Here is a 24,723-nt window from a genome sequence, read left to right as displayed (position 1 = left end):
AGCCTCCTTCCCTACTAGGCTTCTCCGAATACCCCAGTTTCCTACCAGACAGGTTCACTTTTCTCACATGTAAAGTGAACCTAGCTCATAGGAGTCCTGTGAAAGTTAAATGGGTTAAAATAAGCAAAGCACTTAGAACCAAACCACTGTATGTATGGTTGCTCTTTTATTACTGGAGTTTTCTCTTTCATAGAATGGATATAATAGTACTCATCGGGGAGAACAATTATAAGCATTAACTGATGTGACCATAAGCAAGCTAGCACATAGTAGGTGCTTAGTGAGTACTGGTTCTCTCCTAACCCCCCCCCCCCCCACTTTAACACTCACCCCAACCCTCTTAGATATTCTCACACAGAGAAACAAAGGAACTTGTTCAAGGTCACCCTGCAGCCCTGCTGAAGTCTATCTTGTCTTTTGAACTAGCTTTTTAAACAAGGTGAAGCTCTTGTTTTTGTATCTCCTGCTCCATTCATAGTGCTGGACCCAGGAGTGTTGCTAAAGACACATTTGGACTGATATAGACAGAGGCAAAACTGATGCTCTATGGTCATCACTGTAGGAAGGTGCAACTGGAAGGGGAATCCTGGGATTAAGTCCAGATTCTATCACTACCTCCCTGCATGAACTTGACGAATTTCCACATCTTTCTCGGCCTTTGTTTTTCTGTTTGTATAACACGGATGCTGTCCTGGGTCACATTATCTCCAGGGTCTCTCCCCACTCTGTGAGTCCATGTTATCGGTAAATGGATAGATTAAAGATGATTAAAGATTAAATTAAAGGGTAGATAAAAGGGCCCACACATCCTTTGCTACTCTTCTCACAGACAGACAAGGTCGAGTTCTCTCCCCTTGAATCTGGGCTGACCTTAATAACCTATGTGACCGATCGAATGTGGTGGAAATGACCTTCCAGGACGTGGGAAGTTAGGTGCTGGGAAGCCTTGCAGCTTCTGCCTAGGCTCTTAGAACTCTCAATCTCAAGTTGGTCCCTTTGCAAGCCCAGCCTCCCTGGCATGAAAAGCCCAAGCCAAATGGAGAGGCCATGTGCTGACCCTCCTGTTCACAGTCCAGTTGAGGTCCAACACAGCCAGAGTCACCTTCCAGTCGTACCAACCCTAGCACCAGCCAGGTAAGTGAAAGAGCCTCTTAACATGAATCCTCCAGCACCAGATACCCCATCTGTCATGGACCAGAGACAAATCAGATGCACCCTTCCCATACTCCTGACCCCCCATACTATAAACAAAATGAAAGAATTGTTTCAAGCTGTTGGGGTTCGGCACAGTTTGTTATGCAATAACAGACTGTTGGGACAATGAAGGTGAGCTATGAACTGACATTTCAAAAGGGGCTGAGGAGTATGGATTTTGATCACCAGATTGTCTGGTGCTGGGGCAGTCCTAAGGCTTTCTTCCCATGCTGGGAAAACCAGGATAACAGAGAGGAATAGAGTGAGTGAAATGCTTCAGGGGCAGCAGTTACTTAGAGATGGTGGTGGAAGTTTTCTGTTTTCCTCCTCTATCTTAATATTTTGCAATGTTTATACTGCCACATGGCATCAACGGACCCATAACATACATTTCAAATGGTGCCTTGCTTACTTCATTATGTTTCCAGATTGATAACATTTCTAATATACAACTATTTCTCGTGCTTTGGTATACTGAAGGGAGCACAGGACCCTTCCCTTTTCTGATGCTTCATTCATTGCTAGTTCCTTCATCCCTGGTCTAGAGGTGAGGTCTCCCTGGAAATCATCGAAAATAAAAATAATAGGATAGTTCTTTATACATTATCTACTGTATCACCCTCCCTCCCCATAGTATTGTTTACCCTGTATTCATATTTTATTGCTGTTGTAACAAATTACTACAAACGTGGTGGTTTAAAATGACACACATTTACAGTCTTACAGTTCTAAATGTTAGGAGTACAACATGGGTGTCACTGGGCTAAAATCGAGGTTCCGCCAGGGATGCATTTCTTTCTGGAGGCTCTAGGGGTGAAACCCACTCCTTGCTTTTTCTAGCTTTTAGAGATCACTTCTAGAGGCATTACCTAGCTTATAATCCCTTCCTCTGTCTTCACAGCTAGCAGTGTTGCTTCTCTCTGGCCCATTCTTCCGCTTTCCTCTTCCACATTTAAAGACCCTTGTGATTACACTGGGCCACCTGGATAATCAGGATCATCTCCCTCTTTTAAGGTTAGCTGACTAGTTGTCTTAATCCCATTTGCAAACTTCATCCCCACTTTTGTCATGTAAGGTCACATAACATATTCCCATGTTCTGGAAAGGAGGATGTGGACATCCTTGGGGGGCCATTATTCTGCTTACCTCACACTTATGATCATCCCCCAAAGGGGCAACTACATCCCTGAGGAATACATTATCCCAGGGGAAAGACACCCCAGCAGAACCAGAAAATCAAGCAAAAGAAGTTATATTCCTTATTTTGTGTTTTGGAAGTTGAGGTCTACTGAAATAGACCGGAGGTTACCACAAATGGGGGGAGGGGAGGAAGGAATACTGAGAAGTCATTGCTTAATGGGTACAGAGTTTATGCTTAGGATGATGAAAAGGTTTTGGAAATAGATGACATAGTGGTTACGTAGCATTGTGAATGTAATTAATTCCACGCAATTTTGTGTTTAAAAATGCTTAAAATGGAAATTCTTATATAAGTTTTACCACAATAAAAATAAGTACATAAATAAATAAATAAAACGTTGAGGTCTAGAGAGAAGGTAAAATAACAACAACAATAATAATAAAACAAAGGAAGAATCAGTGATCTATTAGAGAATTAGCCTTCCTCCCACCCACAAAGAAGTAAAGAGCATCAGAGCTGGGGGAAGAGAGGAATGTTGAAAGTCAAACAAGATAACCTTATAATTGCTAATGAATGTCCTTAAAAGGGATGCCATGCTCTATTCCCACCAGGCTAATCACACACGTGGTGGAAAGGGATGAGGGACTACAGAAAATCAGGTGGGTCTGAGGGTTCTGAAGGCTAAGGGGGTCTGTGAGTCACTTGCCACATAGCATCTGCTCGATGTGCTGGTCAAGTGCTCTTCTAGCATGAAAACTACAAATGCCTTCATGGCACCTCTAGATCAGGGGGGCTTCAGCCAGCTTCCCTCAGATCGTCATGGCCTCAGGGTGCTGTAAAAGAGCTGTTGGACACTCCTCGTGCCCTCGGAAGTGTGAGAAAGCTATATGATGGACAGAGCCAGCTGGCCTCAAATGACCTTGTGTGGGATGAAGAATATAAGACAGCAGATGCCAGGATGGACCACACACCTATAAACCAGGTGGCAACAGAGAGGTCCTTACATACACCAGAAAGGAAGGAGAATGACGGACAAGGCCCAGGAGAGACAGCAGGTGCCAGACTGACACATAATGACCCAGAACCAAATATCTCCTTACCCTCTATGCCCTAGAGCACATCAGATCCCTTGAAGTTAAATGTTCAGGAAGAGGTGGGAGGCAGAAAACCGAGATTCACTAGAATTAAGTTTCCACTGCCAATGGATGGAGCAGAACATAAACGAAATTCAGTTACAGAAACAAAAAAATGAGGTATGTTATTTCCTAAATTTGTGTGGCTCCAAATATCATATCGACTACATACAGATATCAGTAATGTATCTCATCATCTTAAACATAAATGGCACTTTGTAAATCCCAAATTATTGCCAGTTATATTCTTTGATTTTTCAGACAATTTATGAGTTCAAGAATCATTGCTCCTGTTTGAAAGACTAAGAAACTGGGGCTGAGAGCAACATAAATCCCAAAGCTGGACGACGACCAAATCAAGGCTTAAACCCGGTTCACTAAGACCAGGCTTCTTTGCATGGTTCTTTACTGCCGCCTTGTCTCAGCTCCCAGTTGGGAAAGCACCCAAAGTGGCCCTGGCCCAAACAATGGTATTGAAGACATGGCACAGGTCCTCCGTCCTGCCTCCTGGTGGTGAGACCTTGGAAACATCACTCTGCTTCCTGAGCCTTGTATCCACATCCAGGAGGGAATCTATTGTCCTGATTTGCTGTGAGAAAGAGTTATTAGATGTAGACATGCTTTGAGAACAATAAGGTGTTCTAAAAATATAAGGTATTATTATTTTTATACCAGATCGAATTTCATAGAAGATAGGCCATGAGAAAAGTTGCTCTTCGCAGGTGTGGTAGAGTCTACAGAGAAAGGGTTTTAAATCTCAGCATAAAAGTGGGCATTGTCTTGTTTATTCTGAAGTCACAGAGAAGAGCTTGCCTTATGTCCACTGAACCCTGGAGTTGCATTTTTAACATTACATCTTTAATCTAGAAAGGAAGGTCTTTGACAATCTCATCAGACTGTTGGATTTTCTTATAACCTCCAGGGAATGAATGTTCTTTCTCTCTCTTTATTTTTATTTTTTCGGTTTATATTAATGATAGGGAAAGAGAGACAACTTCAGCTTAGAGACACACACACACACACACACACACACACACACACAATTTCTGAATTCTGAGGCATCATTGTTCTGGGACATCTATCCTCAAGGATAAGGAGCTTAATTAGTTCAGGAAAGAGAACTGATGGAAAAGAGGAAAGAGGCAGACAACTTAATCCTTTCAGAAAAGTCCGCCTCATGTTTTAAACAGAGCACAGATTTGTGATATCCTTTTGAGGTGCTTGTCCACTGACTGGATTTAAGACTTGGGCAAATCCTCCTCTCCTCAGTGGGTCTTAGCTCTCTAATATGCAAAATGAAGAGCTGAATTGCAATACTCTGAAGTAGATGGTGGCTGATGAACACTGACCTAGCATCCAAGACTCCTTTACCTGTGGCCAGCCAGCACCCTACTTTTCCTTGAGAGTCTATGCCTTCTTCCATCCCAGGGTCACATGCTTCAGATGTTAGCTGCTCCCTAGCCCAAGCTCCACATGTGACTGGTACTAGGATGAGCCCAGTCAACCCACCTGACCACAGTGAGAGATTCCAAATTGGCCCAGTAAGATGGAATCCTGTAACTATAGTTGGAGGGACTAGGAAAGAGGTGTTCTTGTCCTGAAGGAGGGTGCAGATGACCAGAGAATGGCACTGAGCTAAGGAAAGCAGAGATAAGGTAACAAAAGGAATCCCAATGACATTGCTTGAACCCTTCAATCCGATTGTCTCTAGACTTCCATTTGAGACAATACATTTCCTCTCTTTCTTTAAACTAGTTTGAGATGAGTTTCTGTCATTTGTAATCCTATAAAATTCTAATCAATAAAATCTCCAATTGCCCATCCACCTCTGAAGATGTGATGATCTTTGATCTAAAATATAATTTCATTGCCTCTTCTCATATTTGAGAAGCTTCCTCTTTGTATTGGTCTCCTGGCCTTTGTTTATTTCTCAGCGGGCATGTAGTTACATTAAGGACTCACTGTGTATTCCATTTCCCTTGGGTCTCTCTCAGAAAGCCTAGTTTAGAGCAGGGATTCACATCCCTGGCCCATCCCTCCCCTCCTTTCTTCCTAATTTACTGAGATGGGTACTGTTGGAGTGCTGACCTGAATCAACAAATTCCTTGGGTTCTCCCTCAGTTTATTGGGAGAAATAAACTTGAAAACCAGTCCATGCTATAAAGTGTCACAGGTGATATAATAAATGTGGATACAGAAAACAGTCGTGATCCCTAGAAGAGTGCCCTCACTCCTCTTGGATGAGAAAAGGGACATCTTGTGGGACAGGGAAGGCTTCATAAAGGAGACAAATCTGGGAAGATGTTCACTTGTTTGCTACATAGGCTGAGAGAACATTCACTCTAGGCAGAAAGAATTGCATGAGCAGAGGCCCTGAGGCATTAAACAAGCAAGAATATTCAGAGAATGACATCTACCCAGCTCCATTTGGCTCTAGTGTAGAACGAAGGAAAGTGGTAGGAGATGTGGCTGGAGAGGTTGGAATATGGCCAAAAGAAGAAAGGCATGAAATGCCAGGCTGAGTTTAACCTATGGGACAATGTTTCCCAAGTATACTGCCAAGAGACGCCAACACACACACACGCACGCACGCACGCACGCACGCACGCACGCACACACGCACTCACTCACTTGTTAAAAATTGAGGTTCCTGGGACCTAATCCCTTCTACAGAATCAAAATGTCTGGGGTGGAACCCTGGGACCTGCAATTTAAACAACAATCCTAGGTCATTCCTATCAAACAAATCCTCAATTTTTGGACACCCTTCTGTAGGCAACAGGGATCCTCACATACATATCTCCTTCTGTATCCTTATTTCACACTAGATATTAAAACTCCATGCAAATAAGGCTGCCTCCCTCCCTTGACATCTTTGCCTTAGTGGCCCCCACTGTCTTCCTAATGTAAGTTGACCCACCTTTTGAAGCCACTTCCAACATCAGTTTCCCAAGGAAGCCTTATACAAAGGCTAGGTCTCAGCTGAAACTTTCTCTTCTAGACCACATCAAAGCACCTACTCTGTACTATTTCCATCTCAGCAACATGCCCCCCATTGTATTCATAGAGGTAAGGCATGCCCTATCTCACTCCCTAGTGGACTGTAAGCTTGCGGAGGCCAAGAGCTTTCAAGGACCTATTGTATGGTGGGCACTTAAGTTATAAAATCTAATTTCTTTCTTCCAACAACTCCAAGAGTGTGTTTAATTATGCCACTTTACAGATGAGGAAATCAAGTCAGTCTGGTGTGCTGAAGGCCACAGAGGCAGAAGTAATGGGTAGTGTGGGCCTCCTTGACCAGCTTCCCTTCACAGGTCCAGCAGATGGCCTTACAGCCACAGCCAGTGACATGTTCCTGGGCCAATGAGAGCTTACCACACATCCTGAGGAGTCCACCTGGCGGTCAGACACACACTTGAAGTTGCGAGTGCAGCCCCCATTATTCCGAGAGCAGTCGCGAACTGGCCCAAAGGAGGACAGCAGGTCATTGATGGTTTCAAAGTACGTGGACAGCATCGCTTCTTCCCTTGGAGAGAAAGAGGATGGTTAAACCCTAAAGACATCTGCATTGTTAGATTTAAAAAAAAAATAATAATGTGAATTCATTACTTTTGAAACATTATTTATTCTATTTGTAATCAGGAAAATAGTACAAATAAGTATTTTTAAATATTAAAAAGAAACAACAGGTATGGCATTACATGGCATGGTGCTTAGGTCTAGTTGTGACAGATAGAAATGGACATAGAATTTTGTACCCTTTATTTCATGAATCTTCATAATTTTGGAAGATAGATGTCAGATTTCCATCTTACCAGTAAGTGAGCTGTGCCTTAAAATGGCAAAGTGTCTTGCTAAAGGCCAGCCAGCTTGCAATGTCACAGAACTGAAGTTTGTAACAAGTTTCATCTGAGTCCAAACAGAAAGCTATTCCCACTACACAACTCTGAACTTGCGTCGTATCTGTTTCTGAAGATTCTAGAGCTACTTATAGTAACTCTGCAATTGGGCACATTCCTGTTATTCCAAATTTATGGATGTGCCACTGAAACTATAAAAGATTGTGGGACTTAGCCCAAATCCCACAGCCTATAAACAGCAAAGCCAAGACACAAACACAGGAGTTTGCCTTAGGACCCTAGAACATTATTTTTCAGACTACTGCATGCAAGTGACACCATCAAGACTGTCAGCTACAGCTGTTGGAAACATCATAGGATTTCAGGGAAACACCTAATTTCTCCTAAATGAGGTTTCCAAAAGATAAGACCAGACTAGTTACATCATCTATGAATCTGCTAAAATTCTATAAGATAGATTTCTGTAAGATGGAATTCTCTATGATAGGGGATAAAGACGAAAGTTTCTGGATGCTGTTTTCTGGAGAAAGAATTGCAAACAAGAGATATGCTGGCACCGAGGTACATATGATTCCCACAGTTACAGGAGATAGTAAGAGGGCACCACAGGCAGTAAGAAGAGGCACTATAGTCTTCCCTGACATATGCCTCATGGAGCCCGGAGCTGCAGAAGGAAAGAGATGCTGTGTATGCACGTGCAGCAGGAAGAGGCTAATGTGCACTGCCGGTGACGTCTCTGGAGCATCCTTCTCACTTTCGCCCCTTCTCTCCCTCCTTAGGCTTGGAAGCTCCAAACCTGGTCTTGCTGTGGATTGAATGTCCCCCCACCCAAACTCATTGAAGCTTAAATCACGTCCCCCAAAGTTCCAGGTACCAGAAACTTGGCCCCTACTGTGACTGTTGGGAGGGTGGGAAGTCCTACTATGGTAATTGAGAGGTGGGACCTTGGAGAGGTGATTGGATTGTAGGACCATGCCCTAGTGAATGGATTAATAATGGTGGTCAGGAGCGTGGTTCTGAGGGCTTTAAAAGGAGAGTGAGTGAGTAGCTATCTCTCTTTCTGCTCCACCATTTTCTGACATGTGATACCCCTGCATTGCTGTAAAGCCACCACCAAAGAAGACCCTCACCAGATGTGTTTCCTGGACTTCCCAGCCTCCAAAACTGTAAGCAATAAATTTTGTTTTTTTTAAAAAAAATAATCCAGTTCCACGTATTTTGTTATAAGCAACAGAAACAGACTAAGACAGGTCTCCTAACTCATTTCCTGCCTCCAGTCGTATCCTCTTATGTCCCATCTTTCATGCTGACTGCCAGTAAACATGATAAATCCCAGCTCTAATTAGAAACTCCTCTGATCAATAGCTCCCCAGTCCTTAGAGAAGGAAATCTAAATTTGTTTCCTTGGCATTCAAGGCTCTTCACAATCTGGTCCTGAGTACCTGTCCACTACATTGCCCCAGCCTCATGTTCTCGATCTATTAGCCACAGGCCTCTTCTCTTTCCCTGAACACACATTCCTAGGTCGGGTTCTCTGAAAAGAGACTCTGAATTGGAGAGTTGCATACAGGAGGTTTATTGAAGAGCCTTGTTGGGAGATACACCTGTAGAAAGTGAGCATGACAGGATTGGGTAAAGAGAGAGGCTGACATGCAATGTGGATCTGAAGCCTCAGTTTATCCTTCAACTGAGGAGCTCTGGAGCTGGGATTACCCTTTATGAATGTCCTGCATTGAGGCAAGGGACTCAGGCTTTAGCACTCCTACCTCAGCCAGTCATTGGCCGAGGATTGCCATCTGGAAGGAGGTATCCATGGGTGAGGCAGTTCCCTGGGGCTGAAGGCAATGCCCAGTAAGGGACGCAGCTGAGGGCCACAGCAGGGGGAGGGGTGGGTCAGCCCAGAAGAGGGGATCTGGGAGCAGAATGTACCTTTATCTGTCTGAATCCTTAATCATGCTCTTTCTTCTTTCTGGGACGCTCATCTCTAAATTCTCCACCTGATGAAATCTTAAGAATCCTTGAAAACTATTCATATTCATTCATTCATACATTGCACATTCTTATTGAGTGCTTACTATATATCAGGCACTATTCTAGATACTGGGGATACAGCAGTGACATCAGATGTGGTCCTTACCCCCACAGAGTTTATTGTTACCTACTTTATGAAACCTTCTCTATTCCACCCCCCCTAAAATTAATCTATATTCCCTTTGAGCACATTGTTTGAACCTGTTATCTTATTGATCTTAATTTCCAGCTCCATAGTCTCCCAGAGAGGCTGTAAGCTTTTCAAGGGGGACCTCACCCTATCCCCAATTCCGGTTCCCATTCCAAATCGTTCAAGTTCAGGGCTGCAGTATAGACAGAAAGCAAAGAATGAGGGGAGCTGTCAGGATTATCCCTCACTTCCCAACTTTGTAGAGAGAGAGGTGACAGGTTCATGGGGGGGAGGATGAATAGTTCGTGAAATGAAGCTCTTGGGAGCCTTGCCACTTTTGAATCATGGGAAGAGTTGAGGATCCTGAAGACATTAAGGCTATTAAAATATTCATACCCTTAGAGGAAGAAGAAGAAATGGAAAAGCAAGAGGAGATAAAGACACGGGGAGACGAGCTGAGAGAGTGAGGGAGTAAGAAAAGAGATAAATGTGCAGAGAGACTGCAAAAGAAAGAAGAGAAACAGGGAGGCAGAAGCATGTACCACCATCCAGAAAAAGATGACCAGATAGACAGATGGAAAGACAGAGGCCCAGAGACACAGAGACACAGAGGAGATGAAAGCGACTGCAGGTGCAGAGAGAGTGTGTGAAAAGACATAACAAGGAAGAGACAGACTAGGAAAAAGAAAGACACAGGAGAGAAACAGGAGTAAGAAACAGAAATTAAAAGAAAAGAGAACATCGCAGGCAGGAGAGGAGGCGGGGAGGGGACACAGACGCGGTGCCCAGAATGACAGTGGAGAGAAAGACACTGAGAGGAAGAGAATGCTCGGAGACGTGGAGAGCAGACACGGAAAACACAGAGAAAGGGAAGAGAAAAACAAGCAAAAATGTCACCTTCCTGTGGGACCCAGAGACAGTTCAGGCTACACAAATAAGGAGGCTGTTAGCTGTTAAAAGGCTTGATTCCTCATGATCATCAGTTGCATGAGGAGAACGTTACTTAAAACACGAAGACCTGACACAGGGGCTGTTACTACGTCAAGAGACATGACAGCGTCAGGCTGGGAAATAAAGAATCTAAGCATGAGAGAGAAAAGGATTTTAAGGCAGATGCTGGTATTTTCTTAACCTGGAAATCAGTCCCTCAGGGCAGCTGCTGAGTCTAGAGTTTGGGGTCTGTTGCGTCTTACAGCTGCCCCAATAGTGGAGTGGAAGGGATCAAGGGAAAAACATTAGCGACAGAGTTGGCTGGACTGATGGACACCAAACAAGGGCATCAGGAGACCTGGTGAGAGTCCCAGCTTTGCCAGAAATCACTGTCATCACCAACATCATCTGCATTATTTCTGATTTCCTGAGCACCTGCTATGTGCCAAGAACTGTGCTAAGTTCCTTCCCTGTACTGTCTCCTTTGATTGTCACGACAACCCTGTGAGCTACACACTTTTGCTCCCACTGTGCAGCCAGGGAAGCCAGGTCCTAGGGGTGTCACATCACCTGCCCTGGTTCACACCAGCATGCAGCAGCAAGGCCAGGCGTTGACTGCAGATCTTCCTGACTTGCCCCGTACCAATGTTAAGTTTCAACAACTCGGTCTGAGTCTTGGGCAAGTCAGAGCTCTCCTAATGGTACAGCCAGTAGGAACTGCGTCCAATTTCTTTGTGTCTTAGAGGAGGAAGAATGGGAATGGTAGAGCCTGTACTCTCTTTGTGTACCTCCTAGCACCTGATTCCTGACCTGTGCTTGTGGTCTCCAACAGAGAGCCTCAGTCCATGTTGGAATAAAAGGGGAAAACATGGTATAATAGTTTATAAGAGCTGCCATAACACGTACCATGAACTGGATGACTTAAAGCAAAAGAAATTTATTCTCTCACAGTTCTGGAGTTTAGAAGTCCAAAATCAAGGTGATGGCAGACTGTCTGCAGGCTCTAGGAGAGAATCCTTCCTTGGCCCTTCCTAGCTTTGAAGGCTCCTGGGAACCCTCAGCTTTCCTTGGCTCATAGCTTCATGACTCTAGTCTGTGCCTCCATCATCACATGGTCTTCCTTCCCTCACGTTTCTGTGTGTCCTCTCTTCTTAAAAGGACACCATCCATTGGATTTAGGGCTCACCTCAATCCATTGTAACCTTACCTTAACTTTATCTGCAGAGACCCTATTTCCAAATAATGTCACATTTGGAGCTTCTGGGTAGACAATAACTTGGGGGAACACTGTTCACCCCATTACATCCAGCTCAGAGGCAAGTGCTCAAGTTCATGCAGGAGGACAGAGCAGGACTAGACCACCTTGACTCTTACTGCAGAGCTCCTAACACCGCCCTTATGCTTCCAGCTCCAGACTTCTCATGACACACTGGGTCATTTAAAAGGCCTGAAAAATCTTAGGAAAAGGACCACAAGGAAACCACTTCCCACATGATCTGTGCCTTCATTTGAGAGGAGAAAAGACCGACTTTAATTAGGACCAACCACACCCCAGGCACTGTGCAGAGTGCTTTTCACATACATTCTCGCAGCCACCCTACAGAACAAGGGGTGGCGAACTTTTCTGTACAGGGCTGGATAGTAAATATTGTAGGCTTTGCAGGCCTCACAGTCTCTGTTCCCACTACTCAACTTTGCTTTTGTACCACACAAGCAGCCACAGATAATCTGCCCAAGAAAGAGCACAGCTATGTTTCAATAAATCTGTCTTTACAGAAAGACACAGCAGGCCGGACTGTTGTTTCCTGTTTTAGATGTGAAAATCCTGAAGTCAGCGCTGGAGTTAGGATTTGAACCCAGAAACGTCCAACTCCAGAACCACATTTTCTCTCCCACATTAAGTTTCTTCTGCAACTCAGCCTTTTCATCTGTAAAATGGGAACAATATCTGTCTCACTCCCAACTGTGTAGATTATTGTGAGGACACAATAAAATGATACCTGTACGTGGAAATACGTTTTTCAAACTCTAAAACCCAATGCGAATGTATTCATTACTCATTCATTCAGCAAATATTTGAGCACCTACTGCATGCCAGGTATTGAGCTGATTATTATTATGGATTTTCTATGGCCTCTCAGTACCTCAGTTTTTGTACCTATTAAGTACAGACATTGTCCAAAATGTTTCCAAGCAACTCTCTAGCTCTGGCATCTTAATTATTTTTTTCTGATAATACCGGTTTTAAAACATAGTCAGCCAGACCCCTCCAGGCTCGGTGAAGCTTCCATCCCTTCATTACCTGACTGGTCAAGTTCAAATGTGTCACCTGGGTTCACTTGGCTGACTCAGCCTGAGCCCCATGCAGGGCATGCATAGGCAGGGCAGCTGGGAGCAGATGCTGACATGGCCCACTGTTAATAAGCCCCAGGAAAGGTCTGTGTCACTCACAGAGAGGTGTGAATAAATGACACACAGCTGAGACTGTGACAACTCCCCCAGAGATGCAGACTAATCATTCTCTGCTAACACCAGCAACCTCGTTTCCTGAGCTCCCCAGGAAGGAGGAACCTAGGACAGCTCCCTGATAGAAATCAAGTTTCCTCTGCCCACTCCACCTTGGGGCTTAGGGAACCTTCCCAGCACACAACAGCATGAGCCACAGTGGAGAACAGCAGATAAGATGGCAGGTTTGTCTGGAGTCAGACTGCCCTGCGGTAGAATCCCCGCTTCACATACTGTGAGACCTTGGGCAAGTCCCTTCAACTCTGAGTCTCTATTTTCTCATCTGGAAAATAGGGATATTGATACCTAGCTAGCAGAATGAGCATGAGAAATAAATTAGATAATATATGTGCCTGGCACACAGTAAGTGCCCAACACCTGTGCTGTAGATGGGATTCCCCCCCAATCACATCAAAGCTTAATCCCCACTGTAACTGTTGAGGGAAGGAAATCCTATTATGGTAATTGGAAGGTGGAGCCTTGAAGAGGTGGTTAGATTGCAGGATCATGATGTAGTGAATGGATTTAAAATGGTGGTCATGGGCATGGTTTGGAAGGCTTTAATAGGAGAGTGAATGAGGAGGTTAGTGTCTCTCTCTCTCTGCTCCACCATTTTGCAACGTGATACTCTGCCATCACTGTTGCCACTACCAAGGCCCCCACCATAAATGCTCCCTGGACTTTGGGCTTCCCAGCATCCAAAACTGTAAGCAAGAAATTTAATTTTCCTATAAATCACCAGTTCCGTGCTTTTTGTTATAAGCCACAGAAATGGATTAATACAACCTGGTAATAATTAGTGCCATCACAGTGTCCCTCAAAGTTGCAAGAACTATGCCTGAGAATGTCAGGAGCTCAATGTAGGGGAAGGAAGGAGGATCTGGGACCCCATATTTACTCACTTACAATGTTTCACTGATGCCTAATGTGTTCTGAGCTCTGGGCTGGTTTCTGGGGGACATAGGAAAGGATGTGACGTAGTCTGTGCTATGGAGGCCAAAGAAAAATTAGCCCAGCAATGATAAGTGGGGCCATAAGACCCTCAAGAAGAAGCTCCCCACCCAGAGCTTGGAAGTGCAGGGTCAGAGGAGGCAAAAGGAGGCAACATTAAACCTGAGACATAGAAGATGGGCAGGAATTAGCTAAAAGAAGGAGGGTGGTAGGGGATAAGGAAATTCCAGGCAGAGCGAACAGAATATGAGAAAGCATGGAGGTAGGAGAGGATATGCCCTGACTGGGGGAACTTGAAGAGATGCAGGGAATCTGGAGTGTCCAGAGGGAGGAGGGTGTGGCCAGGAGGGGCAGCAGAGAGTTCTCAGGGCCAGGCACTTGGGATTCTGGACTTCACCCTTGGAGCTATGGGATAAGAGCAAGGGATTCTAAAAGCAGATCCTGCTTTCATTTAGATTAACATGGATTTATAGAAAGTCATCATGGCATCAACAACAACGAAAGTTAATGCTCACCACACATTTGTAATATGTCAAGAAATATTTTAAGCACTGCATGTGCCAATGCACTTAATCCTCACAAGACCACAATGATGCAAATGATACGATTATGCTCATTTTGTAGAAGAAGAAACTGAGGCACCGTTTGAAGGATTAGGGTGTGTTGAGACCAGCTGAAGGTAATGTAGGTAAAGCATTCATTCTAGTATTAGTAGTAGCAGTGCCTGGTACGTGGTGACTGCTTTATAAGAATTAGTTGACAAAAGGCTTCTAGGGGAGGGACAGGGTGAGCTGGCACAAGACACAGGGAGGCAGATTTAGGCTTTCCCAAAGTCAGAGCTATTCGGCAATGGGAATGCTACCTCCCAATGCACTGCTCTGGCCTCTGCTGGAATGCAGACTGAAGAGGGATGGCCATTTTCTGGGATGGTTGTGGAGGAAGCTTGCAAGCTACTCACAGGCACCATACAGGAAGCTATGACAGGGGAGTCAAGCTTCCATGGGAGGGATATCCAATATCACAGTGACAATAGCAATAGCAAGGGCTGATATCTATTGAGAATTTATGACATGAGAACTTCGACTTCACATGGATTATTTCATTTCATTCTTACCATACCCCTAAGGGATCGTGCTATTACCTTTGTTTTTCCATTTGAACAGAAATGTGCACACTGACATGCAGGACTTGGCACTGTAGGAGTGAGGGGATTGGCTGTGAGTCACAGTGACAGAGCTAGACTCCACCCAGGGAGAGTCTGATCCCAGCCTCCTCCGTGTCCTGCCTTCCTCTTTAAGATCCCTTCCCACCCAGAGACTCTGGGACTGGTGTTCCAGCTGACACTCAACATTTGCCTTCCTCTGGCAATGACAGTTTGCATTCATTTAGGCTGAGGAGATAGATTGCTGTGCAGAGTGGCCTCATAGCTTCCTGTGAGTGTCTGGTGACTTTGAGTAGCTTGCAAGCCTCCTGCATGCTGAGCGTCCTCCCTGCTCACAGTGCCCTAAGGGGCTGGGCCTGCTGCAGCTGTTCACTGAATGAGGACAGGTGCTGAAGGAAGCAGAGGAGGGAAAAAAAGGCCCATCAGCTGTGTGGTCTTGGGAACAAAGAGAAAATGATTGTGACGTCCACTGTCCATCTGTGAAATGGACACAATCGTATTCAATGCACAGGGTCATGGGTCAGAATTCAATGAATTAAAAGACGTAAAAGCCCCTCATCACCACCAGGTGCAAATGAGACCCTCGATAAAGGGCTGTCTTGTTTGGGGAATGCGTTTGTTCATTTAACGAATATTTGCCCAGCACTCACCATGGGAATTTAAGGTTAGGTACATAGAAGAAAGCAAAACAGACTGGGCTTTGTCCTTCTGGGACTTACAGTTAGTTACTGAAACAGAGCCACTCAGCAAGTACTGCATCAATATCAACATGTGCATCTGTACCTATGCCTGTGCTTGTGTTATGTCTGTACCTATGTCCACGTCTGTATTATACATCTATGTCTGTATATTTGTACCTATGCCTATGCCTCTCTCTATATCTAAATCTATAATTACAAATGGTGATAGATGCTTTAAAAATACTGGGTACTGTGAGAGCCTATGGAAGAGGGACCAATCTAATCTAGGGAGTTGGGGGTGGGAGTGAGGGGGGTGGGAGGCAGATTTCCTTGGAGTATCAGGCCCTGAAGCCAAACTAGCCTGTGGGCTTGCCAAGTTCTGTCCCACCAGGTCTTTCCCCAGGAGTGTTGGGAGGACGTGTGTCCCTCCCACTCCTGCTGCCCCCTTCCACCCATGTACAGTGACTGTGGTGTCCATCTGATCTCTGAGGCCGTCGTTCCTCTGGCAAAAAGCCATCACCTCCTCCTTGTACTTGTTCTGACTACTCAGAAGTAGAAATCCTCTTCCTTACCAACCCCCTTTTTCTTATCTCTTGCAAATCCTATCATTATTTTAAAAAGGAAACAAACCAAAAAAAAAAAAGGTTCAGTGACAATTGCTGAGGCTTGAGGATTATTTATTCATGCAATACCCACGTGGAGTCACTGAGGACTGCTCGTAGCACTCAGCTCAGAGAGACACTCATCCAGATGGGCTCTAGAGGAGGGGGGCCCAACCTCTCAGGAGTGGCTGCCCAGAAGTGTACCCTGCTGCCTGGGACTGTGGGAGACGCTGGTGATCTGGGATGGCAGAGGGGTTGCCGTGAGCCAGGAGAGCCCACCATTAGAGAGTACACAGGGCTGTGCCCTCTAGCAGAAAGAGAACTGACCTGGAGGCTCAGGTGTGGGATCCGGGTCCAGCTCTGCCTCCCTCTGCTGTGGGTCCCTAGGTGACCCTCTATCCCCTCTGGGCCTTGGAAATTTGTACAATAATGAGGTAATCTCTAAGTCTTCTCAGCTCAAATTTCTAATAACATTATGTGGCTTCCCAAGAATGCTGACAACTGCTCCCAATTGCCAATTTCACTGTCAGAGGTAAGGCGGAAACATAAGAATGAAGAAAGAGAGAGAGAGAATATCTTTTATTCCCATTGTTTTGCACATGAGGAACTCAGGGGATTTATACAATCAGTAGGGAAATCAGAAATAAAAACAACCCAGACTTGGCGACTTATTAGCTGAGAGAACTTTGACAATTCATTCAACTTCTCTGGGCCTCAGTTTCCTCAAGCATAAATTATGAATAATGATACCTAATTCTTAGGTTACCATAAGAATTACACGAGGTAATAAAATCTCCGTGAAGGCAGGGGCTTTTTCATGCTCACTGCAATTCAGTGCCTTAAACAATGGCTGGAACATTGTACAGGCACCAGATTTTTATTGGACGAATGAATGATTAAATTTAAAAATGCATGTGAAACACTTTGCAAAGCACTAATATACCTGTTTCTATTGTGATGATTGTTACTAACAATAACCCGCTTTTTATCAGTTCTGAAAATTATTCAAGCCCAAAGAACAGAGGTTCTTAACTTGGTGCCCAGGACTCCTTTGTCAGTCTGGAGAAGCCTAGGGGCCACATCTTAGGATCATGTTTTTATATAAATGAAATCAAATGCAAAAGCATTAAAAAAGAAATCATGTATCAAAATATTTTTAAAAATCCAACTGGAATATAATAATATACATATTACTTTACTGACACATTCAATAAAGAGATCTAGCTATAAATTCAAAGTAGTGATGAGCATAAACTAAATTTTAAGACATCTGTAACAAACAAAATACCATATAAAACTATATGTAATTTCTATGGGTGACAAAGTCACAGGTGCTATTAACACATTCGTATTTGTTGCCTGTGTTTGTCGTAGAAGGAAATACTAAATTTCAATGAGAAGCTGGCAAACGTAAAGATGCATTATTTTCCCATGTAATTTTATGGACCTCTAGCCTGGACCCCAGGTTAAGACCTCCTACCTAGATTGACACTTTGATGGAAAAAGCTTTTCCCTGAATATCTGCTACCTTGTAAACATAATCCGAAGCTTGGGTCCAGATAGGAAAAGACAGGAAATTAAAACTCAGCTATGATCACACAAAATAGTTCCTTCCAGGAGCGGCACATGTGGTGTGATGAAGGAGAGCAGATTTTGGCTTCAGAAACAGGTTTTAAAAGCCCACAGGGGTTTCTCCTTGCACGAGTGATCTTCCTGGTCTAAGCTTCAGTTTCTCATCTGTAAACGTGGCATTGCAATGTTTCCTTGACGGGTGGCTGGGGAACTGGGTGAGACAAACAAGGCCATGCATCTTGTGCAAATATGCAAATATTAGTCCTTCTCTGGCTCCTCGTCTGTTTCTTCTAGAGTAAAAGAGGTTTCTTGCAGCCATCCACACGAACGGCTGCTGCAGGTGCTGTGGTAAGGATGCATTTCCAAATTTTCTGATCACCAACTAGGTGTCAGGCCTTGTGCTGGATACTCTGCACTTAGGGGTGTCAAGCCAAGGCCCCTGCTTGCAAGAAGTATGCAGAGGGGGCAGCCACAGAAAGTAAAGGTTTCTAATATGAAGCCTAAGTAAACCCATATATCACAGACACATAAGGACACGTCATGAGATCCTCAAGAAGAAGCAGTGACTTCTTCCTGGGCTAGCTGGGGAGGCCTCCTAGAGCAGGCATGATAGATTGGGTTTTGATGGAAGAGGAGGACAATGATAAGAAGGGAGGAAGGAAGAGGAAAGGAGGAGGGGAAGGCAGGACAGGTGTTAGAGGACCGTACAGAGGCATAGAATGTCGAAGAGAGAGAGGAGAGAGGGGTGCTGCAGAAATAGCAGTGAGCCTACCATAAAACTGTGCAGTGGGTGGGAGAAAAGGAAGCTCACCAGCTCTGTTGCATGTGTTCTACAGACATTTTCTAGTTCAATCCCATATAGCAGATCTCATTACCCCATTTTGCAGATGAGGGAAGTGAGGCTTTAAGTGGTGAAGTCACTCACAGTCCTATAGTTCCCTGAAAGTGGAGCCGTAACAAAAACCCAGCAGGATCTGGCTCTAAAGTACCTGGTCTTCTCCCAGTATGGCACCAAATTCCACCCAAAGTCGGAATCAGGAACCAAAAGCTTAGGGAGCAGGACTTTGGCAATGGGGGAAGGGCTGCTTTCTGCCACAAGTGCAGCCCCCATCCCCATTCCTTCTCCTCTCCACATTCCATCTCCTTCTCTGATCCTGGCAGGTCCAGCCACTAGCCTGTGAGGGGTGCCCAGGTAGCTATGTGGTGACAGTGATAACTGGTCTGCTCTCCAGACAGCTATAACCGGGCAGCCAGCTTGAGCTGGGCGCGGGGGACTTCTCTCCTGCCTGCCTCAGCCCCACACTGCCAGGGCCTCTGCTGCTGGCTCCTGTCCCAGCCAGGCCTGGCTTCTGCCACATACTTACAGGCAGTTCCCACGGCCAGCCCAGGAGTGGTGGTGAGCCAGCTCCTGCCTCCCTCTCAAGGGACTGCCTGATGGCCTACAGTGAATCCTGGAGCATGAGACACTGCACTTGTGACAGGGAGAGAGCTTTCTGAGCAGTTCTGAGTGTTTGGAGGAATGGAGGCAGGTGCGACTTTGCTGTCCAACCCCCACGCTTCTGCTTGGCCAGTGCATATCAGCTTGACTCTGCCCACCAATCCCCATCGTCTTTGAAGGCCTATTCTTTCTGTCATTCATCCAAGACAATTAAGTTAATCACATTGTCCCTGGCCTCACTGAACCCGAGTATGTTTTATTTTTACAGTAATAGAGCAATACCTGAGATACCGAGTTCTCCACCTGCATCAGCTCAGGCACTACTCACAGCAACCTGTGAGAGAGGCATCTGCAGCCCCCTATCAGATGCAAAAACTGAGTCTTAGGGAGGTGCAGAGACCTGCTTCAGGACACACAGCTCAAGACTCAAACCCAGCTCTGCCTGACCTCACGCTGGGGACTTTTTTAACCTCCATGCCATCCTACCTCCAACCTCAACTCCTTTCATGAGGTAAGTGTTCACAGCTCAGCTCCACCATGAGCAACTGGCCCGGAGAAGAATGTGGTGGGTGTTTGAGCAGAGAAGACAGCAGAAAGGGAGGAAGAGAGACAGGTTTTATTTTCTCCATGTGACTGTGAGTTTCTAAAGGCAGGAATCTCTCTCTGTGCCTCCAGTGTCTAGTGCAATGATTCTTACTAGGGGGTGGCAAATATTTATTGAATATTTAAATGAATGGATAGATGTATACACAAACAACTAAAGGAACTCGCTGAGGAGTTAATGAAAGAGCAAATGCCACTGGCCCAATTTCCTGGTAAAATGGTCTTTAAATTTATCTGAACTTCCAAGAGCTGAAGGCCCCTTGATGCTTCCCCTTTTGGGAACTACAGGAACTCAGTTTTGGAGGATATGAGAAGGTAACTGCGAAGATCAATGTGAAACTCTCTACTCATTAAGACGCTTTGAAATGGGGAGTTATTTTCAATGGGTTTAAAGTTTCATTTATGCAAGATGAGTAAGTTCTGGAGATCTGCTGTACAACCCAGTGCCTACAGTTAATAATAGTGTATTGTGATTGTGCACTTAAAGGTTTTGTTAAGAGGGTAGATCTCATGGTAAGTGTTCTTATCACAAAAATAAGAAAGAGAGAGAGAAAGAAAGAAAGAGAGAGAGAGAAAGAAAAAGGAAGGAAGGAAGGAAGGAAGGAAGGAAGAAAGGAAGGAAAGAAGGAAGGAAGGAAAGAAGGAAGGAAGGAAGGAAGGAAGGAAGGAAGGAAGAAAGAAAGAAAGAAAGAAAGAAAAAGAAAGAAAGAGAAAAAGAAAGAGAGAAAGAAAAAAATGAAAAAAAAAAAAATACCCCAAAGGGACACAAAGAACTTTGGAAGCAATGGGTATGTTTATTACCTTGATTGTATTGATGGTTACACGGGTGTACACATATGTCCAAACTTATCAAATTAGGTATGCATTAAATATGTGCAGGTTTTTGCAAATCAATTATACCACCATAAAGTCACTAAAAAGGTCACAGGGCTCCCTAGACTTCACATTCTCAGGAGCAGCCACCAGCCTGGAATTTCTCTCTCCTCCAGTGTCCTTTAAAGTGGCTTTCTTGAACCATCCCTGGTGCCATGCCGGCCTCCTGATCATAGATGGCCAGAGCCCTGCACTCTCCAGGCCTCCAGACATGGCCAGCTTCCACAGGGTGGACAAGGGTGCAGGGAGAATTTCAGCAAAGATCCAGGAAGGGAGTGGGCTGAGAAGGCCCTGAGGGAAATGTAAGGCAACAGGGACAACAGCCTTGGAACTAGACAATCTCTTGTGTTCTCTAAATGCTTTGTCGCCAAGCTGGCCGAGAACTAGAATAGTGGGAAAAGCACTAGATTGAGAGTCTGGAGACTTGGATTCTAAGTTGTTTCTATTATTTGTTCACTGTGATTATTGAAAAGACCCCTGTACTTTCTGGGTCTCAGTTTCCCCGTCTGTGAAAAGAGGGCTGGACTTAATATTCCCTCAGATTGTTTTCAGTGGGAACTGCTTCAGATGTCACTGGAACTCCTAGAGGAGGAGGATCAGCAGCTGTCGCACCCAGTTGCCCTGTTGCCAGTGGAACCTGGAGGAAGTGTTCCAGTTCTCTAGGCTGGGGGGAGACTCCTGCTTCCTCAGAAGCAGGGGCTGGAAGGTTTCAAAGGAGGTGTCCTGTAGTGGAGGCCTCCTTCCCACAGCTCATACTCAGGCCGTAGTCATGAGATGTGGCTGAAGGACAGGAAGGGCACATTCCAGGAGAGCATATGTAGAGAGTAGAGGAGAAAGAGAGAGATACAGATAGATGCAAGAAAGCCTGGAGAATGGACTAGTGCAGGAAGGAGATAAAATTCCAAGTGGTGTTAGAATAAAAGAAAGAAAGAGTTTGGAGCATTGAAAAGCATTTAGGATTCGATTGAGAGGGTACTGAGTTGGAATCCCAGCTCTGCCTCATGCCTCACTGTGTGACCTCAGGTGACTCACTCAGTCTCTCTGACTCCAGCTTCCTTATTTGTCAAGTGGTGATTATGGCACCTACCTCTCAGGACTGATTGGAAGGCACAATGAGATAAGCCACTTAAAGTGCCACACATATCACCAAGCACAGAGCCAAGTCCAACGAGTGTAAATCCCTTTTACTGAGCTTCTCAGTCTGCACCTCAGGAAGCAGCATGGTGTTGACAGGCTAGAAGAAATTTTTAAAGAGACTCCAGCTCTTGTAGAACACAAGGCACCTCTACCTGCCTACAAATAATTACTTTATAAAATGGAAATCATAGGCAGGAAAAAGCTATGGCTAGTCTGTCAGCTACATGCAAAAATCTTAGTAGTGGACAGTGAGTTATGGTAATTAAACACTAGTTGATTAATTCATTTGCTGAATAAGAACTATTGCTACCTTGAAGTATCAGGTTTATGTGTAGCATAATTTAATGAATGGGGTTTTTATGAGGTGAAAATCACCAGGTAATTACCTACTGATCATCAATAATTGCAAGACCATTAGATATTCTATGCCTTAAATGACAATTCCTAATTTCTTTTGGAATAATTAAATAATTATCATTCATCCATCCATCCATCCACCCATCCATTCATCCATCGCTCTATCAATCCATCATTACAGAGGTATTTATTTATTAAGCACCTACTACGCCTGGCCCTGAGCTATTAGCTGTCAGATATGAGAAAAGCCATGGCCTCTGTCCCCAACAAAGCCAGTAGTTTTGCAGAGTAGAAAAGACATGGCTAAAAGACTATTAGGAAGGTCTTCAGGAGCTCAGAAGGGAAGAGTTTACTTCTAATTTAAGTTCAGGGGGGTGGGTGGGAGTTGGTGTATGGATCAAGACTTCAATCTTTTTGTATCTTTGAAATTTTGGACTGTAGGTATGTATAAATGTGCTTATTCAAAATTAAATAAATGCATTATTTTTAAAAAATCAGTGATGCCACTCGGGGGAAAGGAAGAGGAAATAAAGCAGAGGGAAGAAAGGAGGAGGAAGGGAGATAACAGAGGATCACAGACTGAAAACTATCATTACATTGAGCTAGTGTCATGAGTGGTAAGGCAAAAAGCAAACAGGAGACTGGCCTGCAAGAAAGTGGGGTTGAGGAAATGAAAACTTTGAGTGTAAACTATTCTCCAAAAGCTTCCATATGTCTAAATTTGCATTTATTTGACAAGAAGGTATTAGTTTTCATCCATCAAGTTGCCAAATATTTTTGTCCAATGATAATTCTCAGTGCTGATGGTTTGTAGTGAAATGCTATTTTCCTATTTCACTTGTAGGAGTATAACTTGCCAAGATTTATGGAAAGCAATCTGGAAGAGTGTATCAAGACTCTTGAAGTGTTCATGCACTTTGACTGAGTGATCACAGTAATAAATTCTAGAGGAAAAATGAGCAATGCAGGTGGAGATGTATGCACAAAGATGTTCATCACAGCATTATCTATAATGGAGTTAAAAATGTAATTGGTCCAAATATCCAACAGTGAGGAAATGATTATGAACACTATGGTTCATTCACACAATTGGACGTTATGTGAAAATTTTAAATCACAATTTCCAGGTATAGCTGACTATACCTGGAAAAGCTTATGCTATAACGTTAAATTTTTTTTTTCACAAGGCAAGAAAAAAATGACACTGACAAACACACATGAACGTATAGAGACTTCAAGGAGAAGGAGGCATTTATTTGGGTTGAAAATGTGGAGACAGGAGTGAGACAACACCACAGGGGACAGCACTTACATTTGTTTACACCATATCTACGTCCCCTTCTTCTTGTACCAGAAACCCATTTGGCTTTGTGGAAATTCACAGCCCCCTCCACACACACACACACACGCACACGCACATGCACACGCACACGCGCACGCACGCACGCATGCACGCATGCACAAATACACATTAAATACAGCTATATAGATTTATCAGTTAAGGTGTCTTGTCAAACTCTGGCTTACAGATGAGCAGGTAAACTGACAATTAGGCCAATTAGATGTTTACACTTGGGATTCTGAATCTACACCCTTTCTTTCATAAGTGGCATGAAAGTTGAGGATAAACTAGGCCCGCTCTTATACCTCTTTTCAAGTCACCCCTTCAAGGTAGGCCTACTTCAGATTGCTGACAGTTGTCACGGGACAGCCATTAGAGGCTTCTATACAAGGTGATAGCTTAAATAAAACTGTGTCTACCAGCTATTAAGAAACTTCAGTTCAGAACATTTGGACTTGGCTCAGCATGTCCTGAGATTTTCCAGCAAAAGAGCCAGACAAAGATTCTGAGCTTTTTGGAGCAGTGTGCTGAGAGAGGGGCACTGAAGTGGGATGGTCAGGCCAGGAGGGCTGCCTGTGTTGTGCCACCTGAGGGAAGCCAGCAGAGGGCAGCAGGCAAGGGAAGAGGGCTTCCATGTGGGCCCTGTCTTCACCAGGAGAGCACAAGGCAAGTAGCGGGGGAAGAGAAAAAGCAAGAGTGCACGTGGAGGTCAATGTTGACAGAGAAGCTTGGTGAATCCGGTCTCAAGGCCAGACAGGCAGGCTTCAACTAGAAGCCTGTATCTCACACATCTAAACTTGGGGACCTGTGCTGCTTGGGAGGCCTTGGGGTCCAGGAGAAAGCCACTGGACCTGGAATCTAGGAGAAGTGGATTTGAGTCTCTGCTCTGCTGTTGTGAGAGACTTTGGATAGTCACTTTCTGTATTAGTTTGCTAAGGCTGCCATAACTGAGTCTGGGAGACTGGGTGGCTTATACAAGAGAAATGCATTTCCTCACAATTCTGGAGGCTAGAGGTCCAAGAACAAGGTGTCAGCAGGATTGGTTTCATTCTGAGGTCTCTCTTTTTGGCTTGTAGATGGTC

The 24,723-nt window shown here is 44.5% G+C and overlaps 1 protein-coding gene across 3 annotated transcripts in view; it reads right to left on the bottom strand.

Moving 5' to 3' along the window:
* The window catches only part of ASTN2 (astrotactin 2), a 902,747-nt gene that overhangs the window by 372,975 nt on the left and 505,049 nt on the right, over nt 1-24,723 (bottom strand). For all 3 annotated transcript variants that reach the window (XM_063082086.1, XM_063082087.1, XM_063082088.1), the window contains one exon: nt 6,844-6,994. In XM_063082086.1, coding sequence (XP_062938156.1) covers nt 6,844-6,994 — 151 coding nt within the window. The remainder of the gene's footprint in view (nt 1-6,843; nt 6,995-24,723) is intronic.

Source organism: Cynocephalus volans, chromosome 17 (genome assembly GCF_027409185.1).
Source record: "Cynocephalus volans isolate mCynVol1 chromosome 17, mCynVol1.pri, whole genome shotgun sequence".
NCBI lineage: Eukaryota > Metazoa > Chordata > Mammalia > Dermoptera > Cynocephalidae > Cynocephalus > Cynocephalus volans.
This window is presented reverse-complemented; position numbering and strand designations above follow the sequence as displayed.